Here is a 16,040-nt window from a genome sequence, read left to right as displayed (position 1 = left end):
TGACAAGGCAGCATGTGCTCACAGTGCTGATGCATGGCTGTTTAGAACAGCATTTTAATCTTGCTTGTCAACTGCAGGTGAATGTGCACGTGTTGATTCGTAGTGCTGTGTGTTCATCCTTGTATTCTCACCCTGGCTGCTCTCGGAGTCAGAGACCCTTAGAATCTGGATGTGCAGAGAGTTTGGAACTTCTGAGTGCTGCCTGAGGTCTAGCAATGGACTTGAGCATCTGCAGTGGGGACAGAGGCCAAATGCCAGGGTTAAGATGTAGTCTAAAAAACTTGAGTAAAGCCACCACTTTAATGCCCAAGCTGTGAAGTACCACATATGCCCATAGCTCGTAGACTTGGTGTGCCTTTAACTTTATACATGCTCACTACAACAAGCTGCTTGGTGCACTGTGGGTTTCCACTTGTGTCTGCCAAACAAGCTGTGTCCCTGGCTGAGCCCCTTGGGGTCTTGGTGCAAGAGCCCTTCCAGCAGTTTGCTTGCTGTGTATGGACAGGACCAAACCCCCCACAAAACACAGTTGTAAAAAAACCCACTTTTCTGACTTGGTTGAAAGCAACAGGGCAATATATGCTGCCTGGCAGGAGTAGCCTCCTCCTGAAAGCACTCACTGTATAGTAATTCTGTGGTGTGAGCAGAAGCAAAATTCTGCTCTGCTGCTGACTCCATTTCCTTTTAAATCTTTGCCTTTGCTCAAGGGGAGAGAATAAAAATGATTTAAAGTTATTTCATAGGTGACGGCACTGGAATGAACTCAGTGAAAAGGCAAGGAGAGAGGGAGTATAGCCAAAGTTGACCCTCTTTGAGTGTGTTCTGCCAAGACTTTGAGTAGTTTTGACCATGAAATCACCATTTTACCACTGAGTAATCTCATGCACACATGGGTGTTGACTTTGCTCAGTTTTCAAGCTGATCATCAGTGAGACCTGAAGGTTAAACACCATGATGTTGCAATACAAGTGTTGTGATTGATTTAATTGGAGGAAAGCTTTGGTTTATAGCCAGATGATTCTGCCAGTCCATGATGCTGCCTGTGAAAGCAAACAGGTTGTGCCCAGTCCTGTTTCTGTTGCCCAGTTAGTCTCCCCTGGTCAGAAGTGGTAAGATATGGGCAGATACACTCAGATGAAAATATGGGAGTTTTCCTCTCAATGCTAAGTATGGCAAAAACTGCACAGCAGAAAGAGTGTTGGCCCCTTTGTGCTTCTGTGAGAAGACAGATGCTTTTGTCTCCTTCCCTTGGCCAGTTCTTCAGCTGAGCTAGATGGAGAAACCTTTATATGCATGTAAAAGATGCCATAAAAAAGTCAAATTAACCTTATCTTGCTGAAAAATCCAAAAGCTGGATGGGAGAAGGCTAATGTTTCACAAGCATGGTATCCCCAGAGCATGCAATGAAACTTGGTATTTCATCCAAGCAGGAAGAGTACTGCCATCCAAAACAGCTGAGAAGCTCTGGGGTTACAGTTGTTAATACTGGACTGGGTGCTATTAAATTATCCTGTGCAGCAAATTTGATCCAAATTGGGTATGTTCTTACTAATGTAATTGCATAGTCACACAGTACAGGTTTAATACTGACTATACATTTATTTTGGCTTATGCAGAAGGAGAGGATACCTGATCCAGCATAAAGACTCCCAGTGCAGTTAGTGTGTTGAGCTGTTTAAAGAACTTGAATGAGCGCATTCCTCCAGTAGTGATGCTCTGTGCTTTGGGCAGGGATGACCCTGATGCATCAGTAGCAGTGGAACAGCCAAGGTCACGGAATCTCAGTGTACATGTAGTGGAAGTGTTTCAGCTCCTTTAAATTCCCCCACATTCTTAATACAAACTTGCAAAGTCACTGTTTTGTAAGGACCTGTGGCCATCCTGCATGGGAAGAGAAGGCAGTAACCTTTTCCAGCTGGAGCCCTGGATGTGTCTTTAATTAGTTTCATGGAAAAGCAGTTCAGAGTAATTTAAAGCTTTTGGCTGCCAGGCTGCTTTTTGGGAAGCACCCACTGATGATTGCTCTGAAGCAAGCTATGGTTTGGAGAAAGAGATGTTTAGAGAAATACTAAACTATGTTTGCAAACAGTTAAATACTTGAATCCCTGTTTTGCTGTCACAGTCCAAACACTGGCTTTGAGGTTTGGAGGTAAATCTGCTCTGGAAGAGCACAGAGTTTAGAGTTGGGAGGGTTTTGTGTGTTGTCAAGAGAAGCACAAATGCAGTTACAAAAGAGAAACCCAAGAACCATATGTTGGTGGTTATTATTGGTAAGGCTACTGTTTGGATGAAACGAAAGCAAGCTTGGTATATGCAAATGGATAGTAATCCTTAAAACTGGGATGCTGTCCCAGAGCATGGCATGCGTTTTGTGTGTCCTTTCTGGCATCCTTCTACGGTCTTCCCAGATGGGGGCTCCTGGAACAGCAGGACTGTGGTGGTGAGGCCGGGGCGTGCTCAGGCTTGGGCAGTTTTATCTCGGGATCCACTTGCTGGAAGAAGCAGTTTCATGTTCAGAGCTGTGCTCAACTGTAGCCTTAAATACTGGCTGCTAACACACTTTGTCCTTTTAGTCCTGGTGCTGTGCAAGGAAATACCTTTGAGCCCTGCAGCTGGACAGAAAAGTGGGGTGCGTGATAAAATGTATGTGTTGCAACGCTCCAGGCTCTTCCTTGAAGAGGAGTCCCTTGGGGACAGAGGGCTCACTGCAGCTGCTTGGCAGTGCTTTTGGGATCGAAAGTGCTGGTTTTTGTTACGGCAAACCCAGCTCTGTGCTGGGTTCCTCCTGCAGGGATGGGAACAGGAGGGATGTGTTTGCATACAAGCTAGCTGGCTGCTAAGGGGTGCTCTTAAAGGCTGCAGTAACTTCTTTCTCTTATTTCACCCTGTGAGTCTCTTAGCTACACAGAGTAACAAAAATGGGCTGAGAAGAGATTACTTCTGTTGGGTTTTGTGTGGTCATTGCATGAATTTAATGGCAGCGAGGATGTGATTTCCCCCTCGCACCTGTCTGGACTTTTAAGTCAGTCCTGTTTGTTGTGGATCTTCTGTGTTGCAGCTGGGGAAGAGAAAGGTTAAGACAGTAAAATGTGAGTGTAATGAAATACTGTTGGGTAGTGGAAATAATCCTTGAAGCTCATCTTAATGTGCTTGTGAAGAACTGGATTTCCAGTGAATGTCCCTTTAATTTAAGGCTGCTAATAATGCCAGGAGCTGGTATTTGCCACCGTGTTGAATGCGATTGAGCCTTACTCTTGCTGGCTCTGACGGGGGAAGCATCTCTGAGTATTAACTGTAAGTAAAAATGAAACGCTGCTGTTGTCAGGCTGAGGAGGGGACTGTGCAAGTAGAGCCTGATTGAAAGGGGACCTGCGCTGCCTTGTCTTTGCTGTTCTGCTGAAATCCCTTTTCTGATTAAAACAGGAATTTCACTGTTTCACTGGAAAAAGAGAGGGTCAGGGAAACTCTTTAAAGCTCCGTGTTTGAAAGCAGAGAGACATGGGACCTATTGTGCTGCTGATATCCAGGGGGATTGCTGTAGAAACATCGGAGTCTGCTGCCCAGAGAGAAGTGCTGAGGAGCTCAGCTCAGAGGCTGGGAAAGACAAAAAGCAAATCTGTAGTTGTATGTGGTAGGGGAAATAAACCAAACGCACAAGAACAGCAACCTGTAGAGCTCTTCGGGGAGCGGGGTCTCTTTGCTCTCTCTTCTGTGCCTCCCCTGGAGTGGTCCCTTTCTCTCTGCAGAGCAATAGAAGCTTTCCAAACTGAGGGGTATTTTTAGGACTGTGCTCCTTGGCCCTCCTTATGCTGAGCACAGCTCACTGTATCACATGATGGCAGGGGGAGCCCTGCAAAGAGCTGCTGCCAAGCCCTGCTTGGTGTTTCCTTGGTGCAGCTGTACGCTGTGAGTGTCAGCCCAAGCAGAGGTAAATCGGTTGGGTACAGAGCAGATGTGAACCCGAGAAAGGAGGAGGCAGCATGGTTCTTGGTTTTGACGTTCAGCTGAGGGTCAAAAACTGGGAGCTGCTTCAAAACTGAACCTTGGAGTGGAGCCTGGTGCCCGCTGCCTGTCTCAGCCAGGTTAGGTGAACACCCCAGGAGAGGAGGGGCTCAGCTGTGGTCCTCCATCCTCAGTGCTCAGACCAGGAAGCTGTTGTATAGAAACTGCATTTCCATTCTTTCCTGTGGACTTCTCAACACAAAAAAGAGACTTCTGTTGTGTTTCAGAAGGGTGGGTTTGTGTTCCTGCTGGTTCACCAGGTGACGGTGGGACTGCAGCTCCAGAGCTCGGTGTTTCCTGGGTGGATGCAAAACAGCGAGCAGCCAGGCTGGGCAGCCCTGGGACCAGAGGCTCTTTCCAAGACACACACTTAGGATGGCCCAGGAAGCCTGGAGAAGAGCAGGCTAACAGCCTGGCAGGGGAAGCCTCCTCCTTGCCAGCATTCCCATTGGTGAGCACTGCCCCGTGGAGCTCAGGGTGAGGCAGGGAGCAGCTTCATTTCACGTGCTGTGCTTTATGACCACATTCTGTGCATTGCTTCAAGACTGGCTGTTGTGCAATGGGGTTTTAATCCTGGAAAGACTCATGTTCCAATCCATCAGATAGAAGGGGGGAAAGGGTGGGGAAATGAGATCACTGAAGACCATGAATTAGGCAGTGACAGCTGAAAACCTTGTATATCTTGAAAATAGGCTCAGTTTAGAATGTTAGTTGTCAAAGGGGGAATTGTTCATAAGCAGGAATGCCAGTTACCATGAAATAATCTAGAGCCCACCCAAATTAGCCAGACGTACTTTCTTTGTCCCTGTGCTATCTCTGTATAATTGGGAAGTTGCTCTGCACTTGAATCTGAAGAACTGGTTTTTGGGGAAAGCAGGTCTATTTGCCTTGTCTTGCAAGGCATTTGCCAAGTGAGATGCCTTGTGACTGCCTTTTTGAGGGGGAGATAATTTACGAGAAAATGCCCTTAAGAAAAAGGGAATTGCTAAAATCAACATTTACTGCTGGATTTCTTCCCCTGAGAAAGGATGGAAAATGGACTGGCATTTGAAGATTTGGCTGGTTGAAATATCAAGAATAAACTGTTTTTTTTAGTCCTATCTCTTTGCCCTGTAAAATTCTGCTGGTAGAAATCACTTACATGTAGGTTACTCTGTGTGTGGTTTAGGAGGCTTTGGAATAGGTGCAAGAATGGCAACGAGGTGGAAGAGCATTCTTGAACACTCTCCTCATTGTCATGAATAAAGGCATGACAGCAACATTTGTCATCCTTGAAGGACCATCTGATTTATCTTGGGGCAGGAGTGGAAAGGGGTGAGAGAAGAGAGGGGTGATGTTCAAGCCATCCTTAGGATATTTTGGCCATAGTAGCTTTCACTCAAAGAAAAAAAGACCATGATAAATGTGACATTTTCCAGTGTTCCTCATTATTCTTCTGTATTTTTCCTGCTGTGCTCACCTGCCTGGAAAGGCTTGTGCCCAGCTTGGTTTAGTTTTCTGCAAATTTATGAAATCTCATCCAGTTCATGCTGCAAGTGGCTCAAGGAGCATGAGCTGAGATCACTGCAACAGCACACAGCAAGTAGACTGCTAGGATAATGGGATGCTATGCTCCATTGCATGCATTTTGTTTAATTCTGTTGATCTGACATCAGGACAAACTGTGTTTGTCTTCTATTGCTGCAGATAACTCCAGGAAAAGAGATACATCTCTAACCTGTGGTGGGAAAGGAAGAGGAAAGGAATTGACACACAGGAGTGTTCCAGACAGAGTAAGTTCAGATAGTCCATTTTCTCCCTTGAATTATAAGTAGCATCCCTTACCATCCCCCAGACTTCAAACTATGCTGAATGATTTCTGCAGTTGATTTCTGATCTGCAGAATGTCTTTAAGTAATTTATTTGAGCTGTGTGGCTATGACCAAACACTTGCCACGTTAACATAGTTACAATTCTGGGAATAAGGGCCTGCGAGTAAGCTGTTTGGGTTTTATTTTTGTTGTGAGTTTGTTTTTTAATATTTGCTGCTTCTGGGAGTTCAGTTCCCTGAAATATAACTTCAAATTCAAAGACAATAACACCAGCCAAATAATTGTCATTTAAATTAAGATGGAGAACTGTGGAAATCTGGTTTTGGTTTTATTTAGGCAGAGGAGTTGAAGTAGTTAGAGCTTAAGTAGTCAGAAGAAGAATGTAGGCCTGAAAGATGGTCCAGCCCTTTGCACATGGTGCAGGCTGAGAGCCCCACTCTGTTAGCTCTGCAGTCAATTAGACAAAGCAAAATGATGGGTTTGTGCCTGGTCTGGACTCTCTAATATCTTGCCTGATAAAAGTTCTGTTCAGCTAAAAATACCAACCTAATACAGATGATCTTGGGTTTTATGGTTTTCTAGTCTACTATTTAACAATGGTTTCTTTTTAATCAGAAATCACTAATTAATCTTGTTTTAGAGCAAGTTATATGCTCTGTTGTTAAAGACTAATGAGCGATATCTCTGGACTTTAAAGAGCCTTCCTGATTTATACAAGCCAATATTCATCTTATCTAGACAGAAAGATATGTCTTCATCAGTGCAACTCTTCAGAGATCAGAAGTACCATGAGCTGAAAAGTCAGTGTATCCAGCAGAGACGACTCTTCGAAGATCCCAAGTTCCCAGCCTCAGATGAGTCCCTTTTCTACCAGTCAGCATCACGACGGAAAGTTGAATGGAAGCGCCCAAAGGTAACTGATGCTCTCCTTGCGAGGAGGTGCTCTTTGTGTTGTTTCACTCCTACTGTCTTCTCTGTGCTAAAACACAGTTATGCAGGTATGTTCTCCCTCCTGTTTTCCATTCATTTCCTGTCAGCATGATTCAGAGAGCAGCCCCTCTGTTTCACACTGCTGTCCAAAATCAAACTCATGCCTTACTGTAAAAAGACGAAAAGCATTCTGTGCAGCATAGTCATGCATTTTACTCTTGATGGCTTTCTAATAACAAGCAGCAGTGGGAGGTGATTCCAGCCTTAGTGGTGTTTAAATCAGCCCTCTAATTGAGAATACCAGTAATTAATTAAGAATACAGGTAATAGATAGGTCAATACAGGAATGTATTCTGTGACTGAAGTCTTCATTTCCTGGGCCAGTCTGTGGATATGGACCTGTCTAGGTTGCTGTGGTGACAGCAGCATTTCAGCAAGGTGCTGAGGTTCTTAATTGAAGTTTCTCTTCAATACCTGTCACTTCTGAGGGCCTGGTGTGTACACACAGTAATTGCCATGTAACATCTGAGCTTTAGGTACCCACTCTAGTGCCCCACCAAGTTGTTCTTAAAGTTAGATACAATCCTTGCAGAAAACACCATAGAAAATAAAATTTTGCTAACTGAATAGGTAGCATCTTCCTGCCTGGAATGCTGGAAACAGCTCTAATAATAATGTTGGCTTAGGGTTCGTTATCAGAGCTCTCTGTTGTTTTCAGAGTTAACATGTGCCTCATTAAAATGTATGGGGAAAGGAAATCTCACAGCAGCAAGGGGAATTTCTCCAATTTCAGATCATTTATATGTAAAAACAAATGATTTGTAACTTTTCTTGGAGGAGAGAGTAGGAAAGAGAAGAGCCACAGCAAGGGGTCTATCTGAGGTAGCAAACCCCAAGCCATCATTGGTGGAGTGGTCTTGTTACACTAAAAACTGCTTAGATATTTCTAACTGCCACCAATGCAATGAATTCAAAGCCCTCATTATAAGCAGATACACACTTTCTGGTCAAAGCAAATGGGTTCATTTCTGCTCCACAGGGAGCTAAATTGTGCTCCTAGAATCAGTTAGTTTGCTCTCTACACAGTGCCAAAAATAAGAGGAAACCATGTGTGTATAGTTGGCTGCCAGGTTACCTTTTGTATTAACTGTACTGGAACCACAAAGCCCAGCCACGTAAGTGTCGAAGAGCTCTAAATGACATCTGCAGTGTAAGAGAGGACTCATCTACAGAGGTGTGTAGCTGATGCAGAGAAAGTGAGTTCCCAAGAGGTGCTTGAGCAAAACTTTGTTTTGCAGTGAACTTTATCATGATACCTTCTTCCTTGGCTGTGTTTCAGAGAGGTTCTGGTAAAGTCTTAGCAGCAAGTTTTACCCAGAGGGCGAGTTTTCCTTTATTGATACTGTGTCAGGTCTCTGCGTGGCTGTGCTGAAGTTTCTATGGATTTTGCCTTTGACTTGTACAACGTCTTGATTCCATGCCAGTGATTTCATCTTCAAAATGAACAGCTATTGTCTGCACACAACCAATAATGCTTAGGTGTATTTGCCGCTTTTACTAGCATCTTACCAGGAAAACAAATGTGCAGTTTGCTCTAACTGTGACTAATGCGCTAGACATTTCAAATTGTTAATATTTGGGTCTGTTAATCGGTTTGCTCTGAGGTTTTATGCTTCACATATCTTGTATTTTTAAAGTAGTTCATGGCCATGAGCTAATAATTCATAATAATACAAAATCCTTCCCAAATTTGACAGCGTGGCTTTCCATCAGAAAGTGTCATCTGCTCCTGTGCTCTGACAAGTGTAATGAAAAGGACAGTGGAAGCCTCTAGTCAAATGCACACAGTGTTTTTACCCTTAAGCGTGATGAATCTGTCCTTTATTTCACCCATGCCTACTTCTGGGACTGGTGTTCACCTTCTGGAAGCACAAACTTGTGTGTCTTAGAAAACATGATGTCAGTGACAGTGTGATCTTCATATGCAGCTGGTGCTGTTCCCTGCCCTCTGTGACAGGGGATAACAGAGCAGGCTGACCAGGGCTGTGCTGTATTTGCCAGGATGGCATGAGACTGGGTTGTTATTTTTAATTGCTCCTCTTTTTCCTGTTTTCGTGGTGGTGTTCATTCCTCACAGCAGCTTCAATACTGAAATCTTAGTGTGCAGAGCAAGAGTTGCTTTCCTGCTTCTCAGTTTTCCAAGTAAGACATGAGATTGAAGAATAAGGAGAATGAATTTGGAAAACAAACCAGAGGCATTCCAAAGTCTTTGGGTTTATTTTTATTTCTGTAGTGCTTTCCTGTTGGAGTTTTTCATCCCCTCCTAGAAGGGAAAATACACAGCCAGTCACAGCCAGGTCAGAGAAAGCCTTTGTGCTTCCTCAGATGTGAAGCAAGAGCTGGAGTCTAGACAAGGATGCCATTTTAGGCCATTCTTTTGTGTGTTCGTTCAAGGTGGTGATCAGTTGCATGAAGTCTAGTTGAAGGCCAGTAACTAACACTGTACTCAGAGGTCAATACTGAATCCAATCTTGTTCCACATCTTCATTAAGGATCTGGATGATGATGCAGGGGCATTGGACTAGAGACCTGCAAAGGTCCCTTCCAGACTCAGTCATTCAGTGATTGTATGCTGTTGTAAAGCTCTGCCTTCCTTGCTTGCCTGCCTTGCTCCAAGGAGGGGGAAGCTGCCCAAGTTCTCATAGTGAGCCTGATGGAACATCTTGAGGGAGAGGGGCCTGTATCTGTGCAGCAGAGCAGAGGTGAGGGTCTGCTTCCCAATGTTTGTTCAGGCGTTGCCTCCTCTCTGCCATATGGGGCTATCTAGCACTCTAAGTTGACTGGCTGAATGCTTAATTGTCCTTTTGGAGTGATGGGCTTTCCAGAGCATTTCCTTCTTTTGGAGAGGGAAATGGCCTTGCAATGTGAGCATAAGGCAAAGCCCAGAGCTGTCATCTACTGAGGCAGACCCTGAGCAGGTCACTTAGTCATCTTGCCTCATCAGCTCGCCCAGAAACTACAGCTGTGCCTCTCCCAGTTACTCCCAGATGTTCATACAGGATCTTGAACGTGAAGGAACTAAATGGTGATACTGTTTCCTGTCTTCCCACCATCCACATAGGCAGTGGATAGCCTGTCTGGATGCTTCTACTTGTGTGTAATAGTCCAAGCAAGCAGCTTTTTGCTTTAGGAAGCCTGTGTAGCTGTGTGAGCAGCTGGGGAGTGCTGCCCAGAGCACACATTGCTGTGGGGTGTTGCTGCTGTTGCCAGTGTCCAAACAAGTACATTTGGATCTGTGAATTTAAAGCTATTCTGAGAAGAGGTGAAAGCCAGTATTTCAGTTTCAGCTCTCAAATATGCTCGTTCTTTGTTCAGTTACCCTAATTGGCTGCTGGTGGCCAGACAGAGAAAATGCTTAGGAGAGTATCTGTATTGTCAGAAGGGTTTTATTCTGCTCTAATGGAAAAAGGAGTATAAGTGAGAGAAAGAAAAGAGGAGGAGGGGTAAAGGGTTTCTTCCACTTTGTTTTTGTCCTTGGAGCTGCACCTGCAATGTTAAATGTGTTCTGTTTGCTCATTCCAGTCAGACTCGCAGAGATAGGTCATTAACGTCTGACATTAATTGCTTGTTTTGTACTTTTAAAGTCGCTTTGGGAAAGAGAACAAAGACAGGGCAGTGCTGCTTCTGTGGCACCCCAGTATTAAGAAACTGGAGAGCACAAAAGGTACTGTGTAATTACCGTGCAGTCTCCCTGGGATAGCATGACTTTCCAAGGAAAAATCATGTTACAGGAGGATCATCCAACAAATAGGAGTGCTGAGCCCTGCTTGTGAGCAGTACTGGGCCCTGGTTTCTTTGTGTGCAGGGTGCCCACAGCAGTTCATCAGCACTTTGGGCAGGAGTCACCATGCCCAAAGGTCGGATGCTTGTAATGGATGTCTGATGTGGGACAGTCACCACCAGCTCCCGTTACAGGCAGTGGAGAGGAATCGATGTGTTCAGTGTGTGACAGAACTGACATACCTGAAGTGTTGGCTTTAGGCTGAGGTGAATCATACTGCACAAGTGCCTGTTCTCTGCCAACCGCTAGCTCAGAGGGTGAATTCAGGGATTAATGCCAACAACATGAGTTCTTTGCTGGTGCTTCATACTGTGGGACTCTGCTAATGCCTCAGTTCCTCCATCCACCTCTAAAATAGTACCTTAGCTGAGCATGTCCATTTCAAAGGCACAGTGTCTTCCAGACCCCTTCAGTGTGCAGGAGGCTTCCTTGCTGTAACACGTCTTTATGAAGTACACCTTATTCCCTCTTTTGCCCCCAACACCACAAAGGGAGGTGCTCCCACTGCTCTGTGCTGTTTCAGGCTGCCACTGAGAGAACAGTGGGGTCAACATATCCCCACTTTCCTATTGCAGCACCTGCACTAGACCCCTTTGTGTCGCATGAGAATTGAGGTACGTCCTTCCCTCTTCTGTTTGCTCCACACCATCACAGAGGGACAGTGTCTCTGCCTGCTGTGAGGCAGGTCATGCAGGGGCTGATCAGAATTGCCCTTGGACAGAAGGGTCTGAGCAAGGATTTATAAATGGCTGATTTTGCACAGCCATTTTCAAGCAGCACTTTTAGGACCTAATGCAGTGCTGGCGGACTCTCCTTTTTTAGAATTAGATCAAAAGCAATAATGTAAGACACAAAATACCTGAAAATTCCTGTTGGGAAAACCTGCTGGTTTGTTAGAAAAAAAGAAGAAACAAATCCCTCCCATCGGTGGCCATTCTTTCTGCCCACTGATATTGGTGTCAAAACCCATCCTGCCCTTTTCCTGTGGTGTACCTGGAGCTTCCATCCCCTCTGATGGGCTGCAGTGGGGCTGGGGCAGCTGTCCCCTGCCAAGAGGTAGGAGAGGCCTCTGACCCCCTGCTATCTCTGCTGGCCCTGGAGTGTCCTCAGCCACCTATACTGGTTAACCCCTTACCGAGGGCAAGCAGTGCCTCTGTGTGGTGGTCCTGGTCAGCATTGGCTTTAGTAGCAAGCATCTCTAGTGAAAATACCCGGGAAGAGCAGTCACTCTGCTCAAAGGGTGTTTTCTGTCTTATTTTTAACTAAACCTCAGGTTTAACTCAAACTTTTCTACTGAGCACTGACCTTGTGAAAAGTATCTAATCCCAAGGACATCTTTGTCAGCATTAAACAAATGGCAGTGATCCCCCAACCAGGGAAGTCATGCATGTGGGGAAAGAGTGGGTAAGCTTGCCTTACAGTAAGTGATGTCCTTTAGTTCTTCATAAAGGAAAATAATAAGTCTGATCCTACACAGTAAGTCTTATGTGTTTTCCTGGTTTCTCTGCTTGACCCTCTGTTTCTAAGCCCTGTTTTTACTTTCGACTGCATCTTCTCTTTATGACAGGTCTGTAATTGTACCCTTATGTGGAAAGACAGAGCTGGTTCTTTCTCAGTAAGACAGCACAGAAAGGTGCTGTGTGACAGTAACTGCTGAACTGCTTTCCAGGAAAACCCTCTGGTGTCCCAGCCCGCAGGAGGGACTGCTGCTGTGTTTGATTAAATCCCTATTAATTCACTGGTGCCGAAGGTCAGATACATGACAAAGTGGAGAATTGCATACTCATGGCCCCCTGCCTGCCCCGTGTTCCCAGAAACACTGCATGCCATGGGCCTGATTCTCTACTCTTCACCATTTTCAACCCTTTCAGGGGCAGTTATCACCACACAAGTGAAAAGGACCAGGAAATAAGGCACTGTGTTCTGTAATGATACAGCAGTAGGAATAAACAAGTGTTTCCCAGTTCCCAAAGTGGGGAGTGTGGGATGAGCAGGTTGGTGGTTTATCCAGGGCAGTGTGAAGGATTGAGGTGGCAGAGAACTTGGGAGCTCTGACTTCTGTACCTGCACATGCTTCTTGAAGGTGGCAGCAGCTTGTTTTTGCTACCAGCCGATGGAAAACTATTGGTTCAGCTCTCAGGAACTGAAACATCTTCAGAGTTGCAGGTGCTGATTTGGACCTTGGAAACCTACCCTGCCTTGATACCTGTCTTAGAAGATTTTTTGCCCTCTGGAAGGCAGAGGGGGCTTGGGGCATGCCTGCCTGAGCACTTAGTCTGGGTTAGCTGTATGTATTTTGTATTAGTGTTCTTTATTCCACCTATGTTCCCAGTGACAGGATTTGTGGGCACAATAAGCAGTCCTCTGGACTGTTTAAATGTATCCCATAAATTCCGTGGAATGAGTGTCATGAAAGCCTTGGTTGCAGGGTGTAAGCATGCCCGGGTTAAATGCCCCTCAGAGATCATGCGTGGCTTCCTCATCTGATTCCTCTGTCTCTTCTGTAGCTGCATTGCTGCAGTCTAACCCTGTTTTCCAGTTTGACTGTGAACAACACCAGAGACATCTGCTTATGCTTGGGACTGCGTGTTCAAGTCAGTAATGCCTGCAGGAGAGGCACTGGAAAGGGAGGTGTCCTGGCACTGCCTCTGCATTTGAGCAGTGCAAGAACAGTTTCAGGGCATGGAGCACAGTGACAGCTCATTGCACCCTGGGAGATCTGCTCGGATGGGGCCTGGGGACAATCCAGAGCTGGAGGAGAGTGAAGATTAAAGGGGAATACCACAAACTGGCACGGCAAAGCTGTGTTGTGAACTCTTAGCAGTATGGTGTGGTTACATTGCTGCCTTCTGTATGACAAACTGGTTTGACTGCAACAGTCCTTCTGAATAGTGACACTTCTCTGGTTTGCTGTATTTCACACACACAGAGCTCCCTTCTGGAGCATAGCTTTTGATCTAATGATGAGTTTTCCAGATCTAAACATGCTTTTTTCTCCCTTCAGCCTCTTCTTTCCAGTTAAAAATATGGGCAGTGCCAGTGCTCGTGTTTAATCGGAATAGAAGTACCTCCCACCTTCCACCTCTCAAGGTTTGCAGGATCTGATTATTGTTCTCCTGTGAAAATATGACTTATTCTGCAAAAACTGCTGGACACATCCTGAAATAGCCAAAGTTTTGGGGTTTGTTTCCCTGTCTGTGCCCAGATTGTCCATGTTTCTGTGGTGTTGGTGGTTGCTGACTCCTGTTGAAGTGCAGGTGAGCACAAAGTTGGAAAGCCCTGTGTGCTGCAGCATTTGTGTTTGCACTTGAAATACTGGCACGTATGGAATGTGCCTGAATCTGAGAGGTGAGGAAATGTGTTTCCAAGTGTGGTGGTGAGCTTGGAAGGGAGCTCAAAAACCCTTTTATGTGCCTCAAACATGTGGAAGCGTTAGTGGGAATACGAAGGTGGCTCCAGGTTGTAGGCTGGGAGAGCTACACCTTTGTTGTGCTTCTCTGGAACATGTTTGTAGGAGAAAAGGACTAAGGACTTGGCTTTGCACTAATGTACAACAACACAGGGCTCCTAGAGGATTACAGCATTACATTGTTTATCGTTTTAGCAGGCACTTTGGTATGCTGCAGTGAGCTGTGATTACATGAGTGCAGTAGCAGGGAAGCTGTTTGACATTGTTACGAATAGTTTTACTTACCATTAAAAGCAGATTTAGTTTATGATCTTGAGCTCCAGCTTGTTCTCAGCTATGGAAAAGGTCATCAGATGTTTCTTTATATATGTGCACATGTATGTTTAGCCAAGGGAAGGGTTGGAGTGCACCTTAATTTTTACAGAAGAGCATAAGCCGTGCAGACTCAAGAGAGGTATAAAAGTCACAGGCAAAGTAAGCTCTGACCTAAGTTTAAACCCTTCACCTTAAAGGAATAGGAAAGCAATTAAGAACTAAACTCTGGGAAGCAGTCTGCCCTGGAGGGTATTCAGAGAGATTGATGGGAAGGTTTCTGTACACATTCATTGTGTTTTCTAGGTTAAAACTGTGGAGGTGGAGAGAACATGTAGTCCTCTAGTTCTGGTGCAACCTTCTGTTAGTATGGAGGGGGTGGGTGAGGAGACATAACAGGTAGACAGGAAACCACCAGAAGAAAATGACTTCTAAATGATGGTAAATGATCTGTTCTTTCCTCATTAGCCATGTACACGATGAGCTGTGTTCCTCATAACCTCCTGCAAATGAAGTCTAGCGCTGCTAAATGCTTGATTTGATAAAGTGTTAGAGCATCCTCTGTGTTTGATGCCACTGAGCTTGGCTGCAGCCATCTGCCATGCTCATGCAGGTGTCGATCTGCAGAGGAGAAGGAGCTGCTTGCCAAGGGCTAGCTGCTGTAGCCCCGTGCTGGTGGCATGGGCAGGCTGCTCTGGGGAGGAAGGCGTTAAACCCATCCCAGCTGTGGGAGCTCAGGCCTTGGCACAGCTCCCAAAGATGCATGTGGCAACACAAAAGCATGCTCTGCATGCCCGTTGCCCTGGCAACAGCACATTCAAATGGCAGGGATTGGCAGTTGGAGCCCAAGAAGATGATGCAGTTGCAATTAAGTGGAATTGTCTTCAGGTTGTTAAATTGAATTTGGAGTTGGAGTGGAGGGGTGGTGTGTGAATGTGATGTTAATAATGAACTGAGATCCTGGTGGAGGCAGGACTCCATCATGCTGTGTGTTTCTTTAAGGGTAAAATTAGTGCTGGCCTCTGAACCTTGGTTTTGTGTTGGAGAGGCTAAAAATTCTGCTGAAGAGCTTCATAGTTTTAGTGAGGGTACATTTAGTGGAGTTAGCAGTTTTCCATACATCTCGCCTGTCACTGTTCTTGCATCCTGGTGATTTGCAGACTGGAGCAGTAGGGTTTATGAAAGCCCTACAGAATCTGGCTGCTAGGGGCAGCTGCCTGAAAGTGGAGGGCAAGGTCTTCCAATTCCAGGTCAAAACAAGTCTCATCTGTACCGTATGGCTGTAATTCTGGATCAGCTGGATTTGGAATCTGCTTTCTTCTTTGTCTTGTTTGATGGAGTCAGTTGCTTTGGATCATTTACACCTGTAGAAGGAAATGTAATGTTGTAATGGCCAGGAGGGGCAAGTGCCACTTGGTTTTGCCCTGGAGTGCTGAGACAGAGCGAACACCTCGGGGGGGGGGGGGGGGGAAAGGCAGGTGGTTTGGAGGGACTGTTCAGTTGAAGCATTTGTTTTAGTTTTTGCTTGGATGTTGCAACTTCCCCCAAATACACGAATGAAAATAAAACATTTCTAGACTTTTTTGTTTCTTGGAAGCAAGGAAGCATTTTCCAGCTATAAAGGGACTTCCCCTGCTCATCTCCTAAGGCACTTGGAACGGCATGTTCTGATGGTGTCCGGCCGAGCAGCTCCCTGCAAACATCGTGGGCTTTGTTTTGTTTCTTTCTTTCTCCC

General features: G+C 45.5%; 1 protein-coding gene across 1 annotated transcript in view; it reads left to right on the top strand.

Annotated features, from left to right (window-relative positions):
• Positions 1–5,703: 5,703 nt before the first annotated feature.
• CAPN6 (calpain 6) overlaps positions 5,704–16,040 on the top strand; it is a 48,586-nt gene continuing 38,249 nt past the window's right edge. The window contains exons 1-2 of the mRNA XM_062640178.1: positions 5,704–5,774; positions 6,552–6,726. Of these exons, the coding sequence (XP_062496162.1) occupies positions 6,562–6,726 (165 nt within the window). The 5' untranslated portion in view covers positions 5,704–5,774; positions 6,552–6,561. The remainder of the gene's footprint in view (positions 5,775–6,551; positions 6,727–16,040) is intronic.

The sequence above is a fragment of the Pezoporus occidentalis genome, unplaced genomic scaffold, assembly GCF_034315485.1.
Source record: "Pezoporus occidentalis ecotype Australia unplaced genomic scaffold, CSIRO_AGI_Poc_V1 ctg63, whole genome shotgun sequence".
NCBI classification, from domain to species: domain Eukaryota; kingdom Metazoa; phylum Chordata; class Aves; order Psittaciformes; family Psittacidae; genus Pezoporus; species Pezoporus occidentalis.
This window is presented reverse-complemented; position numbering and strand designations above follow the sequence as displayed.